The sequence below is a fragment of the Gallus gallus genome, chromosome 2, assembly GCF_016699485.2.
Source record: "Gallus gallus isolate bGalGal1 chromosome 2, bGalGal1.mat.broiler.GRCg7b, whole genome shotgun sequence".
NCBI lineage: Eukaryota > Metazoa > Chordata > Aves > Galliformes > Phasianidae > Gallus > Gallus gallus.
In genome coordinates, this window is record NC_052533.1 from 136012850 (window position 1) to 136032173 (window position 19324).

At 41.6% G+C, this 19324-nt stretch overlaps 1 protein-coding gene across 1 annotated transcript in view; it reads right to left on the reverse strand.

Moving 5' to 3' along the window:
* Positions 1-19324, reverse strand: part of SNTB1 (syntrophin beta 1) — a 107764-nt gene that overhangs the window by 44764 nt on the left and 43676 nt on the right. The window contains exon 2 of the mRNA NM_001005798.2: positions 9628-9844. Within this exon, the coding sequence (NP_001005798.1) occupies positions 9628-9844 (217 nt within the window). The remainder of the gene's footprint in view (positions 1-9627; positions 9845-19324) is intronic.

A 19324-nucleotide genomic window follows, 5' to 3' on the forward strand; every position in this document is an offset into this window, starting at 1 on the left:
CAGACAGTTTCACTTGGCTGCACAAGTAAGATATCGTAGACTTAGAGAAGAATTAGATGTCTTCTGAGAAAGGACAAGGCTGTAGCAGGACCCAGGGGAAAGATGTGGACAAGATCTACAAGCAGGGATGAAAACTACTGTGGAAAGAAGATGAATGAGTAAGGCTGCTGTCAAGATTTCTGCCTTGCGGATGCACTGTCACAGGAGAAAGCCTCGCTGGCAGAGACAGGCAGCAGGTGCACCTCCATCGAGCAGTGTGTGCCTGTTTTTCATTGCTTGAAGTGCCACATTTTGGCTTAGAGAAATCCCATGCATCACCATTTAGTTGCCAAGTGAAACAAACTAGCAGCCACTATGACAGAACCACAAATCCTCTCTGGATCAATTATTGGCCTCTGAAAGCTAAGGAGGAAGAAACACCTGGGAGGCAGCACTGCAGAGATGCTGCTGGCCTCTTTGGTGATGACAGGCACATGTCACCTCCTGGCATTGTCACTGCTGGCAGCACAGGCAGGGAGCTCATCTTCCCTTTTAATAGACTCAGAGATCAATGGAAAATCTCTGTGTAAGTCATGAGATGAAATAACAACTCCAGTGTAACTCTGATTCCTACCTTGGGGAAAAAGGATTTTCAATTAGTGGAAATGTGTGTTAAAGCAGGAATTGACAGTAGGCTATTTAAATAGCAATGCCTGTGCATACAACTAACGTGCTACAGCCCAGCCTCAATACCTACTGATATGTTGAGCTGGGGCACCAAAGATAGCAGCCCATAGTGGCTGTAATTTGCAAGTTGCTGCAAAACAAATGACTACAGAAGTTGTAGGAGAGAATAGCTTTGAATACAGAAGCTGAAAACCCTGCTGCTCAATTATCAGCATGTCAGGCCTGAGATGTAAGACCGAAATCCAATTTGGAGACCCACTGGTAAGTGAGGGAAAGCCCAGCACAGAGCGTAAGGTCACAGCCTGACAGAAAAGGGGTTTTAAAATTGATAGCTGGCTACAAGCAGTAACATAAAGACTGTGGGGACAAGGAGCATCACAGGAAATTGAAACATATTGACTTCCTTTGTTTGGCAAGCCCCTGCCTTTGTTTGGCAGATCTCAGCGGTGCTAAAATTGCTCTCCAACTTTATTTAGGGGCAGCATGGATGTCAGCACTTACATACCTTACTTACAGATGCACACAAAACACAATTAACTTGTTTGCCTTCCTCCGTCCTGCCCTGCAGCACTCACACAGCTCTTCCTTGTCCTTTAACTTGTGACATATTTCATTTGTGATTTGATCTTTCTCTGTTTTCCAATAACATTCAATAAGTAAAGTTTATGGCAGTTTTCACTCTCTTGGTTCCCTTCACTAGTTAGCTCCTTTCTCTATCACCTTTTCTTAACTGGTTCTCTCTTGTCTTCATGTATTTCTCAAGACAGTTTCTTCTTACTGCTCCCACTCCCCTGATTCACTTCCAGTTACTTTACTCCTGTTTCTGTTCCTCAGCTCAATCCTCTACAGTAGAAACTGGTTGGAAAAATCAAAATGCTTTGACTTTTTCAAAACAACCCTAAATGACTAAAAACAAAACCAAAACAGCAACAAACAAACAAAAAATGCAACCCACTGATGCCACCAAAAACATAACACAAAATCCACCAAGTCATTTTGTTTCCCCATTAAATTCTCATTTAAGGTTTTGTTCTTTTTTCCCCACGGAAAAGAAGTCTATTAATCAAAGATTTATCTGAAAGTGTTGTTCTGCCAGCCTCAGTCACTGTCACCTCCATATCACCCACATCCTTCCTTGCCACCCACTCCCCATGACACATTTTTATTTCTCTCTGTCAGGTCACATTCAGTCCCTTTCACAAGAACACTCCACGTTGATTATGCACACATTATTTTGCAGTAACACGTGCAGGAGTTCTTTGCCTTTTCTCTTTGTGCTGGAGATGAGAATGACACCAGGATCTTGACTGCCCAACAGAGAAAATGGGGAGGGGAGGAAGCCCCTTGTCATTATGTCAGGGGAAAAAAACATGACATATTTATCAAGAAAATGAGAGATTACTAATCTGACCCTACCAGGAGCTGTAAAGAGTGAAGGTCATTCACTGCATATCGTAACTATTGATTTCTACACTGCAGTCTCAAATACCCCATAGAAAAACTCCTGGTGTGCCTAAGTCCTGGCATGCACCCCCAGCAATTTAGTTCTCAAGACTACTGCAGGTCTCTGGGACACTAGAAAGCTATTCAACTATTTTAATATGATTTAACAGAACAAAAATTAAACAGTCTTCATAGGAAAAGCAATCCCAAATTGCAGTAGATAAAAGTAAATGAAGATCCACAGTTCAAGCTGAATTGCTGTTTTGTTTGTGTAAACGAAAACCATTGAGGTTAATCTGCAGATCTTGGTTTAGTTTTTTGTTGTTTTTTTTTCTTTTTCTTGTCAGTAAAATCAGCTGGTGATTGGACTCAAAAGAGACTGAAACACGCTGTTCTGCAGGAGGAAGAAGCCTAGCAGAGGTGTCTGATCTCAGAGGTCTATCAGGAAGGCTAAGGAGAAACTGAGGTATAAGCTCATATGAGCTAGAGCAAAACCAATGACCTGTTTGGCTGTTTGAGGGTTTCACAAATGATGGAAAATAACTGTAATAATGAAAAAAAAAATTACCCTTTTTGCACAGAGCTGTCAGTGCTCCTATAGAGTTAGAAAACTGTCCCTAAGCAGGACAGATGATTGCAGATTCCAAAATATACCAGCACTTGCCAAAATGCACGAAGAACTGACAATGCCAATGACACAGGACTGCAAGACAGCGCAGCCTGAACCAACTGTTAACTCTCAGTGTAAAGGATTTGGCCCAAAATTCTGTGAGAGGAGAAGAACTACACTCGTATGGATCTCTCATCTGCCATCCTTAGCCCTGAATGCATTGACCCCAACTACCTTGAGAGAGTGCTAAGTACATCTGGAGTACCTCCTTCTTATTTGTCCCTTCCAGTAAAGAGCAGATCTGGTGGGACGATTAGCAATTACGGTATTATAAAGAAACAAGAACACAGGAAGACATGTCCAGCTTTACATGAACAGAGGGTTTGGATCCACAAGAGTAAAAAATTTGGGAGTTTAGGGCAAAAACCCAGGTATGCCTTGATCCTGAATCCACTACCCTCTGTGAGCAAGGATGCAAAGGGCTTCACAGTGACAGATCATCTTTCTGTAACACCTCGTGGTGACAGCCCAGGACAACAGTGTGCTTTAAGCATGAGGGGACACACAGCCACAATTTCACCCTGATTAGCACAGTTTTTGTTCTCCTCTGGATTTGAATTAGATCCTTTCAAGCTATTTTACTTTAATGTTGCATTGTTGGTTTCTTCCCCAGCTTAATGTTAATCTAAACATAAAATAAACACAGCCTACCAAGGGGAAAAAAAAAAAAACAGTAACAAAAATCCTGATATAAATCAGGACTTGGACTCTCACACTTGGACTCTCACAGGCTCAATGACTTCTTCAATGACTTTACTCATATTCAACAGCAAAACACGCCAGTACCAATAACAATAATTAAGTGTTAGACATCTTTCATCCAAGGATCTCAAGGAGCTCACAACAAATCTGCAAATTGAGTGTTCTTTCCATTTCACAGAGATTTTCTCTAAAGCCAGAGAGCAGCTCAGTTAACAGTACAAGCAGCTACGCCAACATTCTGTGCAGGGTAGGGGTGGATGTTTCTTAACTGGTAACATGCCCATTGTAGTAACTGTACCTTTGCTCTCCCCTCTACAAATCATAGAATCATAGAATGGCCTGGGTTGAAAAGGACCACAATGATCATTGAGTTTCAACATCCCTGCTATGTGCAGGGTCGCCAACCACCAGACCAGGCTGCCCAGAGCCACATCCAGCCTGGCCTTGAATGCCTCCAGGGATGGGACATCCACAACCTCCTTGGGCAACCTGTTCCAGTGCATCACCACCCTCTGTGTGAAAAACTTCTTCCTAATATCCAACCTAAGCCTCCCTTGTCTCAGTTCAAAACCATTCCCCCTTGTCCTATCACTATTCACCCTCATGAACAGCCGTTCCCCCTCCTGTTTCTACGCTCTGGCGCACAAGTCTCATGAGGAGTGACTGAGGGAACTCATCTCCAGTCTGGAGATAAGGAGGCTCAATGATCACCTTACTGCTGCCTACAACTGTCTGAAAGGAGGTTGTGGTGAGGAGAAGTTGGTCTCTTCTCCCAGGTAGCAGCAACAGGACAAGAGGTAATAGACTCAAGTTGCACCAGCCGAGGTTCAGGTTGGATATTACCAAAAACTTCTTCTCACAAAGAGTAGTGAGGCATTGGAACAGGCTGCCCAGGGAAGTGGTGGAGTCACAGTCCCTGGAGGTGTTCAAGAAATGTGGAGATGTGGTACTGAGGGACATGGTTTAGTGGGCAAAATTGGTTGTATGTGGAGAGCTGGACTAGGTGATCTTAGAGCTTTTCTCCAACCTTAATGATTCTGTGATTCTATGATTCTTTTTGCTTTATTTTGCCTATCTAGAACACAACATAACAGTAACAGGAAAAGGACTCGTTTCCTAACTCGAGGCCAATCCTGCTAAGTATGTAAAAATGGTTCAACATCTCTTCAGCCCTGGGTCCGTTGCTCAGCACCTCACCCACCTGTGCTTCTGTCAGCAACCAGCACGCTCTTATGTAGCATCAGCTGCCCCTCACTGAGCACAGCGCTATCAAAGTACCTCCTTAAGAGGGGAAGAGACAGAAAGCAAAGTAAGATAAATGGGAATTACGCTCCACAAGAGCAGCCATACCTCAATCTGTATGTGTGGTCACTCCTCCCTGCAGCACTACCCTCCACCATTCACACAGCAGCTATGTGACTGGGGGCATCCCCTCCCTCATTAGCAGGAAAAAAAAAAACCACAAGCTGCAATGTTTCACATTTAAATCACACTACTCCTGAAGGAGAAGGCAGCCTTCACTTTGCATACCAGTGGCTGCACGTGCCTGGCAACATCACAGCATGGCCACAGTTTCTACTCAGGAAGCTGGTGGGGTGAGACACGAGCCACCACAAGTCAAGGCTCTTTTGCACTGACCAAGTCCTGCGTCCCTGCCCCCATGTGGTTGCATTTAAATTATACAGGCAGGATCTTGAAGAACTGCAGGAACCAAAAAGCTCAAGGTCTTGTAATTCCTTCCCGTGACCCTTTCAAAGTGTAAGAGTTGTGTTTTAGATCAACAGCGAGACGGGCCGTGCTGGAAGAATGACGGGTCCCAAACGATACACATTCACCTTTCAGAGAGTTGTACTGAACAGGCATGGAATTCTTACTTGTATTCCAGACACCACACATATAAATAATCATTCAGCCTCACAGCTAAAAATGCATTAGGAAAACATTCAGTAATTCCTTTTTAGACAGTTCTGTTCTAGAACAGCGCCACGGCTCTCTGATTTCTACTTAAAGATGCTTCTATTTTTATTTCATTTTTGCATTCTTTTGCTTATGTTTGAAATCCACTCAAGTTCTTTTGGTGCTAAGACTGGTTTTGAAAATGTTGTATTAAAACTGGTTGAAATTAAGCTTTTATTTTTATGAAAGTTTCACCTTCTGTTTTCATTCCTTACCGCAGTAGAAGTAAATACATCCAAATTCACCAGTTTGTTTTACATTTAAGATTTTGACATTTCACTTCAGAATCACACACAGGGATATTTCTGTTTTTGTTTAGAGAACTTCTTCATAAGTGTCACACCGATTACAGTTCACCCAGAATGGCTTGGGTTGGAAGGGACCTCTAAGATCACCTAGTTCCAACCCCCCTGCTATAGGCAGGGACACCTCCCTGTAGAATAGGTTGCTCAAAGCCCCATCCAGCCTGGTTTTGGATGCTTCCAGAGAAAGGGCATTCACAATCTCAATGGGCAACCTGTTCCAGTGTCTCACCACCCACACAGTAAAGAACTTCTTCCTGATATCTACTCTAAATCTACCCTCTTCCAGTTTAAAGCCATTTCTCCTCGTTCTGTTGCTACGTGCCCTTATTAAAAGTCCCTCCCCAGCTTTCCTGTAGGCCCCCTTCAGGTACTGGAAGGCCACTGTAAGGTCTCCTCAGAGCCTCTCTTCTCCAGGCTGAAGGTCCCCATCTCCCCCAGCCTGCCCTCACAGGGGAGGTGCTCCAGCCCTCTGATCATCTCCATGGCCCCTCCTCTGGACCTGTTCAAGCAGTTCCATGTCTTTCTTGTGTTGGGTGCTCCAGAACTGGACTCAGTGCTCCAGATGGGGTTATGTTCAGTCTCACTGACTCTGACACTGTTCACTACTGACATGTTATTAAACAATATTAAGAACATTTTTTTAAAAGAATGTGTACAAAAGGAACCAATTTGAAGAGCACAATTTTTGCAGTAAATCTTGCAAACACTTTAGTGAATCAATACTTCTTCATGCAAAAACAAACAAACAAAAAAACCCACCCTATTTTAATCAAAGCAATGAAGCAACTCAAGTCTCCAGCTGCATTTGCAGTAACCAGATCCCAGTTTGCCTCACCTTCCTATTCCTTACTGTCACCCCTAGTATTCCTTACTATTATTACCAGAAGTTGATGAAAAACTTTCTGTACTGCAGGAGGATGTACTGCTTATTGGTATTAATAGCTGTGACCATTCCCACATGTCCCCTCAGTGGGGGGATGATTCCTTGTGTGTCCTGGCATTAACCATCAATGCCGCCACCAAGGACACTCGTTAGTGACAACACAGGCAAACAACAGACATAAGTGGTAATTGCGTTAACCTTATTTATTCCAGACTAAAATATAACAACAGCTCCTGTGTCTAGATGAGACTGACATAGATGTAACTAAAACACTCTCCATCTTTTCTCCTGTTGCCATGTTTGTACTACCCAAAATTTCCTACGCATGCAGGGTTGGTGCTGGTTTGTATTACATGGGTTTTTCTCCTTGATATCGTACAGCTGTCTTAATCAGCTAACAGGAAGAATGACCCTTATCTCACTGAAGGTTGAACTCGCAGGTAGGTTGGGCAAAGAAGACATCTGAGAACCACTGGCTCCAAAGGCACCAAATCTCACTTCCGCTCTGAAACAACAAGCTCACCAAACTATCAGAGGGTAGATAAAGACTAAGTAATTTCTTAACTGAGCCTAGCCTAAAAGGAGAAGCAGAAATCCAATGCAAGGTCACCAGCTCTACTGGGAATGCCAGAAGTTTAACTTCCTCCATGCCTGCTAAACCCACGTTTCAGCCCAACTTTCTAAGAAGTGAAGGTGATTCATTGTCAACAAACAGGCATTTCCTTCTGGATCCTTTAAAATAGGTACCTTCTCATGTTGTAAGTCAAACCAGCTAAGCCTGGTCCCACCACACTGCTGTGACCAATGCTGGAGAAACATCTGCACTGGACACCTCATGCTTACTACATTCACATGTGGTCTTAGCAATCCCTGAAAATAAGTTCAGATGTAGTCCAAAGGAGACCTTTTATGGTCAGCATATGCTTTGGCAGCCTGCCAGTTCTGCTCTTCTAAAACCGTACAGCAAAGTGACACCATCAGTTGTAAGATCTATCTGTGTCAGGTCACTCGGTTATAAAACAGAAGTGTCGTAAGCATGTAAGGACACGGTTTGGTCTCTGCTGTGAACAAAGATCCAATTATTCTTGTGGGATCAGATTACTATCTTGGGATAGATTTCAGTGGGAAAGGCTCATTGCATTATAATAGCATTTCCACTGAGAAATACCAGCGTTGGTATTTAGAGTTGTTTAAAAACTGAAATGAGTGAAGACACAAGTGTGTGGGACACCACTACTGCACTGCAGCTAGCATGATTCTGAAGCACCATGTGCTTAGATGGAAAAATCCAACTTACACTGCCCATTGTGTCGGAATACAGTAAAAATCAGAAGTCACTCTTTCCACAGGAAATGAGAGCAGCACAAAGTGAAAACCATGACAGTAAGCAGTGTGACTCTCCCACGCACTACTTCCTGGTTACACCTAATAATGTACACTTGTAGCACGCTCCAAAAAAGTGAGCACCATCACAGCAGCGAGTGTTTGCCTCTCTCAATCAGTCCTCCTATCTTCTACATGAAGCTGAGGACCAAGAGAGTGCTAGAAGTTGGGAATTACAATACAGACAAAAAAAAAAAAGAAGATAAAGATGCTAAAAGTATCACATCAACACGTGTAAAGCATCAAGACATCGTGCTGATTCAAATGATGAGACTTGCCTGCTTTTTTACAACATATTCCATGCATGGAGAACTACAAACTCTCAGATAGCAATACAGCTGTCAAACCATGACATCTTAAACTGTACAGATATATGTGAATAAAGCTGCCCTTATCAACAGTCATCTTGATATAAAGTTGAGAAAGACTGGTAGCAGTAATTGCTGTTTTGTAACTGTACTTCTGTAGCAGCCCTTTACCACTGACTATGGCTGTAACCAGACGGCGAGATGAAGAGCAGCGATAAAGCAAAGCTACACTAAATAAGAAAGCTGGAGGTTCTTGCATAGGGAAATGCAAAAACCTTAAGAAGGTCCAACAGATACAAAAAAATATAGAAAAAAAATTACATGGATACTAATAATGTTTCTGAGCTGCAGAAAAGAATATAGGGGAACCCATCCCCACAAACCCCCTTCTGCTCTCCCCTCTTCTCATTATTATTGTCTGCAAATGAAAATGTACTTTTTGCTCATGCCTATACATAACTGCTGAGAATCAAAGGCATTCCACACTGCTGCTTGATAAGCAAGTACACAAGAGAAACAAAAAGGCCATTATTTGAATGGAAGAATCGGTCAGTATTACTGACTTGACTGGTCCCTTTTCTATCACAGTGTGCAGCTGTTCCACACATGTTATAAATAAGGGTTAGTAAGCTCATCCTATTTTTAACATTATGAAAAAAACCAAGAAGTCACAGAAATTCCACATTAATGCCCTGTAAGTGGAACTTTTCTCCTATTCTTGACTTGAATACCCAGAACTGAATGGATAAAACAGCCCGTTCTTAAAATAATATTCATTAAAAAACCAAAAAGAAAATGTAATTTACTGGGATTAGACTAAACCAGCTTGGAATATGCAGACATTCATCAGGACGAGAACAAAAACCTGTGATTCTATTTCTAATAAAAATGTTGAATTACTGCTCTCAAGAGTTTTTCTAGCACAACCCAGAAGCTGACATGCCTGTATTTACCCAGAGCTGGGCACTCAACCCAGCACCACTCGGCTCAGTCACAAGGACGTTCTGTTCTCAAATCAGTGCTCTCTTGCTCCTTGCTGCAAGGACTAGAGCCCATCACCAGCTCCTGCTCCCCAACCCCACAGAAGAAGAGGCCAACAGCTATTCAGTGCAAAGCCCCAGCCCCAGTCAAAACCTGGGTGATGCATGCCCCAACCCTGGAGACATGCAAGGTCAGGTTGGATGGGGCTCTGAGCAACTTGATCTTGCTGAAGTTGTTCCTATTCACTGCAGGGGAGTTGGACGAGATGGCCTTTAAGAGCCCCTTCCAACTCAAACCATTCTATGATTCTACAGTAAAACCCCTGCTCACCTGTTTTCAGGGTCTGACACCGTCATGTTGCGTGTCACATAGCACATCTTGAGCGGTATCGTCTTCTTGTCCCTGTGGATGGAGAGCGAAAGCTGTGACAGTGGGTCAGCAGACACACATCCCAGGCGGGGAGATTCTGGAGGAGGTGTCTCCCATCCAATCTCTGAAACTGGAGAGCCCTTCTTCACATAGGGTGTTGCTTCTCTCATGTATTTCACTATTAAAAAAAAAAAAAAAAAAAGGAGAAAAAGAAAAGAATGAATGGATATTCAGTAGTTCCACTCATTGGAATTCTTTGAACTGGTACTAACTCTTAGCACTGTTTTTTATTTGTATGTAGGTCACTCTAAAAGTAATGCCTACTCTTTATTCCCATGGAAAATACAACAGATACAAAGAGAGTTATAATACTTTTTGATAGAGCAAATTCTCAGCTACAAAACACTATTTTTCAACTAAGCCACCACCATTAGACAATTCTCATGGATGATCTATCAAGACTTTCTATTTCATGGTGTGACAGCTGTGCATGGCTATCCTGAACATGGCCTGTCTTTCACATCGCTGCTGCCACTGCTGAAATGCACCACACCTCACGTCGCTGTGCCACATTCACTGTCTGGTCTCCGTAAATGTTCAGCAAGTGTCAATGTGTGCCATTTTTTCCACATAGAAGAATTCAGTTCCACACCTTTGCTTCATACACACTGCCATGTCAGACACCAATTTATCAGACTGCCCCTCTGCTGCCATCTGTCACACGACAACAACATGTAACTGAATAGTGGTGCAAAGCTTCCACCCCTACTGCTGTATCACCAACATCTGTCTCTGACATTGTGGGCCAACATAATAAAATAGGAGGCGTTACTTTCGGAGCAGCCCTCATATGTCTAGCATCACATCACTGAAAGCTGTGCAAATACAAAAGGTTGGGATTTGATCGCAGCCTATCTCAGCACAGTACAATGAGCAAAATGGGAGAAAAAAACAGAATAGGACAAGTAAGAACATAAGGATCCATGGAGGGTAAAGTCAGGAGTGCCATCTGACCTCTTCTCAGCAGGCTCCGAACTCCCGTGGAGCAATTTTTAGGTACAGAAGTGGTGAGCTGGATGAGCTACAGGAAAGTTTCTAAGAAAAATGTTCAATGAAGGAACAGTGTATCTATTATTCACATATCTAAAACACTCCAGTGATACCCCAGTGCTGGGAACTCACATCTCACTCCTGGTTCATGCCTGTCAGCATCCTGTCACTGATCTCAAGAGCTACTTCTGCTTGCTGGGAAGCAGTTTCAGCTGACTTACTTGTATGTACATGTCTGGAGTAAACAAAAATCAATTCACCTATTAGCCTTCTCTAGGGAAATAAAATTGAGTTCAAGCTTTTTGTAATAATTGTGGTACCAGATTAGATCTGTTCTCAGCCTCTTTCAATGTATATAGTAGCAAATATATATAGTGAATATAGTAATCCTATACAATCTTACTTGTACTGTATGCAGAAATTAACTCTCAGTGGGGAGCTGCCCTTCTCCTCCACAAACCCAATGGAGGTCCTCCAAGGAAGGGTCTCACCTTCAAGCACATTGTGTAAATGAACATGTCCCACCTGCACAGATGTGGCTGCCTAACTGGCTGCTGTCACTTGATGATACTGCTCAAACAGCGATGCGATGAGCTGGAAGGGCAGCAGTAATGCAGACTTATTTGGGGACAGTATTAAAATGCCATGAGAGAGGATTTCAAGGAAACAGTGCAGGTCACCGTGTCAGCTCAGTTGAAGAGGCTGAGAATGATTTAATAACAAAAAGATGGGAAAATTACGAAAGGGCATTGTGGTGAAGGAGGAAAGCAGACGGAATTGTTCGATGCTTGAAATGAAAGCAATGGAAATACTCAGAGCGGAGAACAAGAATGGCCATCTAACTCCCAAGATAAGTGCTCACCACTGAGAATTCCATAAACAATCTCTTTTTCAAAAGTGTTGATAATGGGTAGGTTTCCTCTGTGCCGTTCAGGTTTGGCTCTTAACAGCTGGCATCTCATTTGGGGTGTACCTTGGGAATCTGAGAGACTGAACACATTTGGATCTGCTGAATCTCTTCTTGCTTCCTCTGAATTAATATGATTTTGCCATTAACGTGGAAAGGAGGAAAGCTACAGCTCTAAGAATTTTGTTTTGTTAACGAAGTTTTGTTTCCTTTAAAATTAGGGGTTATCAATTAACCCCTTGAAAAAAGTAATCCGATATGCTTTCGAACTCATCTACAGTGACATGCCAGCAAATATGCTGCTAAATAAAGGCTTGGGTCACAACAGTGCAACTATTTCCTATGTGCTATTCTCATCCTCTTTCAGCTGCAGCTCTATGCATTAGACCTGAGCATCTTTTAATTAAGGAAAGGAGAGAGGAGCAATGGAAGGAAGGAAGCTGAAGTGAAAAATCTGGCTCTAATCCTAAGCTATAAGCGGGAACACAAAATGTGAATTCAATTCCCAAGATGCAGGAACAGAAAAGAGTCATCCCTCCCATGTGCCAAGAAACCAAGTTTCCATGCGATACAGCAGTGAATTCGTGGCAGGCAGCTGCACTATTTTAGGAACTCCTGTATAAGAGGAAGTGTGAGCAGGAGGGGGGAGAGAGACGGAGAGCAAAGTGTAATCCTCTTTCCACAAACCAAGTCTCAAATACAGCAAAAGCAAGGAAGACTACCTGGAGGAAAAGAGTGTTATGAAGGCTCCTGTTGAGTTCTGAGCCCCCTGACATCTTGTTTCTGCTGACTTTCAACAAGAGATGGATACTTAGCGCCAGAGACTTACATGACTAAAGATCCACTGATATATGGGCAAAACCCACTGTTGAACACCACCTTCCTACGAAATTCTACAAGTGAACTAAAAAAATTAAGTGAATGTGTTTCCTGTCAAAAAAAAAAAATTTAAAAAATAGTGTATTTCTACTAATTACTTGCTAATTCCCACCAAATAAAAGCACAGATTCATTGCTGAATTCTATAGTTTCACAGAACAGGCTTTAAGACTCCTGCACTTTCAAATGTGTTTCATTTTTCAAAAGCCCCCTACATGGATACAGGTACATGTACAAATGGAATGTAGAAACAGAGCAGGTGGCAGAGCTTAAACCAATTAAAACTGTTGTGTTTTTTTTAATTACTTAAATTTCAGAGCCGTTGTTTTCCATTTGGTCCTATCAACGCCCATAATTATATGCCCACAACTAAGATCCAGTTTATGACCTTACTAAAACGTTGTTGAGATGATTCACACATTTTATCAGCAAATATTTCCTATTTACCTCTCAACTCTGGATGCAAATCCTGCAGCACACTGTGTTTATACCACTGCACCAGACACCCTACTACACCTGGAAATTTTTGGTGACTCCATAGGTCTCCATTCTACAGTCTATCCATTAACCAGTTTCTAATCTAGCCAGTAGAAAACAAGTTAATACCAGTATGTACTGTGGGCATATTCCTGTTCCTTGCTGCACTATCTGAGAATCTTGAATACAGCAGTGTTAATGTGCAACTGGAGTCACACCATCAAGTTTTTAAACTACTAAAAATATAATACAGACTATTGGACTTTAAAGTAATAATGTTGATAATGTTCAGTTTTCAGACCATTACACTCAAGCACCAGATTTCCCTTTGGGCACAGCAGCATTAATCCAGGTACTGACTGAAAAAGCGAGCAGCTATACATAACACCGTTCTCATACTTCTTAAAAGTGCCAGTGATGCTACCTAAGAGAATGAAAACCCAAAACATTAAATAAAATGAAATAAGGCATGCAATTAAACAGTAACTCCAAGTTATGCGTGACTATGCTTGTACACGTCTACACATGCCTAAAGGATACGTATGGATATAAGATGACCACAATTATTAAATATATACTTGTGTAAAAATGTTACATTCTTTAAGACCATCAGAACACATCCTGCAAAGTCAGAAACTTGCAGAGACTGAGATAAAATTTGGATGCTTTCATTATTGTAACTCAATTTACTGATAGACTGTAACTTCAGTAAAGAGTTATCTAAATTCATCCGTTTGATGCTGTACCTCAACCTCAGAGATCCTTATATCCAGTACTAATTAATGATCCGTGCCCTTTCGGTACACCACAAATTAGAAACTGCGGTCAAGCAATTAGAATTCCAATCTCCGGAGCTCCCCTCCCCATAACGAGAAGAGAAGCGGAAATGGCAGTCAAATGAATCAGTCCACCGATGCACATTGAATACTTCACATTTATTTTTTCATCTGCGAGACAGGCAATGCAGCTTCCAAAAAAGCACTTCATTTATATGCAGTTCTGCCAAGTCCCCAGTCTCCACAATTAATCCTTTGTTAGTCTTCACAGATGACTTTTTTTTCTTTTTTTTAAGAGAAAGAAGCAGGCTTTTAATGAGAGAAATACTACAGACAGATTTGGTCAGGTTCTTGGCCAAACGGTTCTGAGGAACTGAGACTTTTCTGACACGTTGAAACTGTTTCCCAGGGGGGAAAATAAAGACCGCTGAAGAGAAGCCAGTACTGCAGAGCAAAGCTCTTTCATTACTACAGGAATGAGCACAAGAAGTGTACGTTTACAATATGAAAGTAAAGGGAACAACATGCCTGAATCTGCTTAAATAAAGATGATCCAGGATGTCTTCTTTGCAGGGAAAAAAACAGACTCTTAATGCATTCATTCTCTCCTAAGTAAGCAATCAGAGACAGCTACCAACGTTAACTAGAAAATATTACACAGAAGCCTCTTAAAGCTATTTCCACACTACTGATATCTATATCCTAAACACATTGGTTTTCCAAATCTCCCATAAATCCAATTTCATCTGCTCTGAGAGCTGGTGTAGAGAAGAGGAGCTGGGCAAGCCATTTACCGTACTTAAGATGTATCAAGATTGCATTAAGGAATCAGAAGAAGTTACTCAAGTCCATGGTATTGAATGTGATTAGATCAATTGCTTTTATCAACTTATTCAGTCTGAAGGGGCTGTTTGACTCTCCAGTGCTGAAGTGAGTGCACCAGGACATCTGCAAGTCTGTGTTAACAAGTCAGAGCCATCTGACAGTTGCTAAAGTGATACTGTAAAAAGAAAAAGAAAAAAAAATAGGCAATAGCAAACCTAGAAGAAATCTCTTCAGGAATGTGGGCTTTGGAAGGGTAGGTTGGATGCGCAAGTCAATCCTTCTGCAGAGTCGTGTCATTTTGCTTGATGAAATATTAAAACATGGGACTTGTGGTGTAGTAGGCTTGGTAAGGAGCAACACACTGTACCCCAAATGGTTTCAGAGCTAGTTATAACTGAAAGGAAAAGATTTGCCAAAAACTCACAAGCTGTGCCCAAACTATGCCAGTCTGAATGCAGAGCACTCCACATTCCTGTCAACAGAATCGAGATTCAGAGATAAAGAACTACTGCATTAAAATCAATTTAGTACCACCACTTCCAAATTTACCTATTGGCTTCCTTTGAAACTCACTCAAACTGCACTCACTACAGTGAAGACACATGTAAAAATGAGAGGAAAACCTGTCCAGCTGCTGGTGGCATCATCAAACCGAAGGTCCAAATATTTGAAGAAAAGATGAGATTACGGATGAGATTACCTATGAGGATATGTCACATGACCCTTCCAAAACCTTTAACATGGGCATAAACTCAAAAACAATCAACAGTACTTTTTGTGAGTGCTGCCATTCAGTTTCCTACAGAAATCTGTTATCACATTTAGACAAGTAATATCCAGCAACACCACTGGCTTTCCCCCAAGAGATTAGATCTTCAGGGTGATGTACAAATTAGTTACAATAAACACCTTGTGAGAATACAAATCCACTTTACATTTTGGCCATTTCTCACCCTTCAGTGAGACAAAGTTGAATGTACCACTTTCTGCTGGTTTAAAATTAATTCAGCTGAATTCAGCAGATGTTCCTTCATTCCTTAAAGAGATAGGTTTGAGTCAGGGCTTGGGGGAAGGACACATCTTTAGACAAAGTTCACCAGAAGGGAAGGCATTAGCAATTGGTGCCAAAAGGCTGCTGGTAAGTGACCTTCAATTTCAAGTTTCCAGTGGGCTGCAAATGGGATGGTTGAAAATAATCTACAATTGAATTTGTTTTCAGCAGCAGTGGTAAGCTTCATCACACCCTTCTATCCCTGAAATGAAGTCATTTCCTGTTTGAAGCACTTTGCAGTCTGCAGCTTTCTGTAGTTAAGAGAGCTTTGTCAATGAGGTAAGGAGACACTCGGTCCAAAAGAGCGTCTCTGAAAGAAGAGTCTTCAAAGAGCCATTTTTCTTCTCTTCCACTTTGTGTAGGCTATCATGTGGGCTGATCCAGCCACTGAATTGTTTGCAAGTTAAATGACTACGTTCTATGAATAAAGTCCAACTTTCAGCTTTCAGTACAAACATGCAAGGAAGAAAAATACAGTTTCAATGCCAAGGAGAAATTTTCATATTTCTGTTCAAAGCAACTCAATGGAAACTAAACAAACATGAAATTCTGTCACAGTGAATCGCAATGAAACCAAAGGCTGGACCACTGCCCTGATTCACATCTCTAAACATAACACATTGCTAGCATCTGAGTCAACAGAGTGATCAAACGAAGTCACGGGTTGTCAATAATTTAGTATAGAAAATTTCAGAATGACAAATTAATAATAAATAAAGATAGAGCCTACAGTTGATCTTGCTCAACAGTTTCCATTATGATTTCCTCTAGATGTGTGTGCTACACTGAATGTGTTGAGGTTTCTCTCCTAATGCATCGATAGATTGTGTTTCTTTTAAGTTTCACAGTTCCTGTTTCAATACACTGGATCTATTCAGTTCTGGTTTAAGAAATGTCACGAATAATGAATGCATGAATTCTAGTGGCAAGGGTCCATATGCTAGTCATCAGGCTTCCAATAATATTATGTTAATTCAAAAAAATAAATGCAGACATATCTACCCCTGCATGATCTGAAAAGCAAATCTTAGCTGGTAAATATTCACTAAACCCCAGCAGTACAATGTTGGGTGATAAACATGATGCCTACAATTTGATCTAGAAAGAAATGCTGGTTGCTACCTTGAAGAGCTTAGACTCAGAAGGAATAGTACTCAGTGGAGAACAAGGAGCAGCCGTGCTGCACAAGTGTCCCTTACCCAATCAATGACAAATTAAAAAAGACCACTGTCAGAGGTTACAGTGACATGACATTAGGACTGGGTAGTCACACTCCTTGTAACTGCCCAAAGTGCAGCAGAAAAACATGGCTTCATGTGAAGCAGGGAAATGGAACCAAGCACATAATTTTCCAGTCAACCGTTGCAGCGCTCAGATTCTTAAGAGCTGTCTTGCATCTAATGCTGACATATGCAAACCAGTATTTTAAAATATATTCTCTAAACCTCAGGAATAAGTAAACTTAGAATTTCTCATGTGCTGCTCGTGCATGCTGCTTACCCTCACTGTTAATATTTATAGATCCTTTTCCAGTCTCCCACATGCTCAGATGGAATTCAAGGTGTCTGGCATCACCAGCATGCTGTAATTTTTCCTGTTTACATGAGTAATCTCAAGTGTCAGAACAAATATTTCAACCACTAGTGATTATGTGAAAAAATACATAAGGGCATTACAGTTTTAGAGAATGCTGTTATTCCAGCAGTCACACAAATCATTAAGTAGTACAAGATAGACTGAAAATGGCACTCACCGAGGGAAATTATTATGCTGTGTATGATTATACCTGTTTTACAGATGCTTATGCCCACAGAGGCAAGTAAAAATGCCTTCCTCAAAGTCATGCAGTAAGTCAATGTCAGAGTTCTCAGCACTCGACTTAATTTCCATCCCTCTGTGACTTTTCATTTTTAATCATCCCAAAGGAATCACAGTACAAGTGAAAACTGGAGCCATGCTGCCTACAGTCTTTCCTCTTTGGGAACAACTTGAAATGCTTCAAAGATCTCCCAGTTTTATTGTGTAGAACAGGGTTGGAAGCGTTTTCAAAATTTCAAAGATTATCTTTTTCATTCTCCAATGGACAACATTAAGAGTTTCAAAAAATGAACAAATTCAGGACAATCAGTTATATAAGAATACATATCTTCAGTGTCTGGAATATCCACTGAAAGGCATCAGATCACAAATAAAATCACAGAATCACAGAACTGTAGGGGTTGGAAGGGATCTCTGGAGATCGTCTAGTTCCCCTGCTAAAGCCCAGAATTGGATAAAGCACTCCAGATGTGGCCTCACCAGGGCAGAGTAGAGGGAGGACTGACCCTTGACCTGCTGGCCACAGTCTTTTTAATGCACCCCAGGATACCATTGGCCTTCTTGGACATAAGAGCACACTGCTGGCTTGTGGCCAACCTGCTGTCCACCAGAATGCCCAGGTCCTTCTCTGCAGAGCTCCCTTCCAGCAGATCAGCTCCTAACCTGCACCGATGAATGGGTTTTCCTCCCTAGCTGTAGGACTCTACACTTGACCTTGTTGAACCCCAACTCTCCAGCCTGTCCAGGTTTTTCTTTTTGGGATGTTTTAACTAGCAACCATTTCAACTGCGGATATCAGTGGCCACACCCAGAATACTCAAGTGCATATAAATATACATAAATGTAAAGTGAACACTAACAAAGTGACTTGGAGTGCAAATTCCTGAGTGCCCATGTTCTTGCCTACCTCTCTCTCTCTTTCTCTTCTAAACTGGACATAAAAAAGTTGGGAAATTTAGAGAAGGAATCAACCTATGCTGTCAGTCCACAGACTGTTTACTGAGGCACTGGAAGGAAGATGAGATCCTACATCACACTATCCCTTGTCCCTCAGTAAAAAAAGGAGATAGGGCCGTACATTCAGGCAGGGCAACATGATGGTTAGGAAAAGAGCAGGACAGTGAAACACTAGGGCAGGTGCTCATACCTCACTGCTTAGGCTTCCACTTGAAAAGATCTCTTTCCTGCCAGAGATTACTGTTTTCTCCAGGAATAAACCGCCAAAACTCTAACACCAACAACAAGAAGTACAGAATGAACACACTCATCATTAGCACTAGCCAGAAGTCAGAAAGCACTCAACATTTTGAAGATGGAAAATTCTCAGAATTGCAGCAACCAAAGAGACTGTGACTGGAATCCAGCTGTGCTGCCACAGGACACGGTGCCACATGCTGACACAGCTCAGTGTCTTGTACCAAGGCTATCGCTCTCCTATGCTCATCCCTGAGAAGCCGTCACTGCTGCATCTCAGAAAGTGCCAGTGATCCCTGATGGTATGCAATGCTCTTGAATCTCCAGTGCACAGTTCAATTTGGGAGTTAAAAGCAATGTTTGGTTGTTGTTTTTTTTTTTTTTGGCAGTTTTATTGTTTTTAAATAGAATCATTTAAAACTGTGCTTCAAAATAGTTTTCAGAAATGAGTGAAGGAACACAGTAAACAAGGAAAGCAGTGAAAATCCTAATAGAAATCCTAGAGATCACAATAAAGAAACTGGATTTATTTCCACAAAATGGTTTTGTGGGATACTCTGAAAACATACTATCTTACTCAAATTCATTTTTTTTTTCCTCTACAAACAAAACAGTACTTTGACTTGTAAGATCAAATTCCTTCTGTTATAAATATTGTATGGGGTACCCAGCATTCACTTTG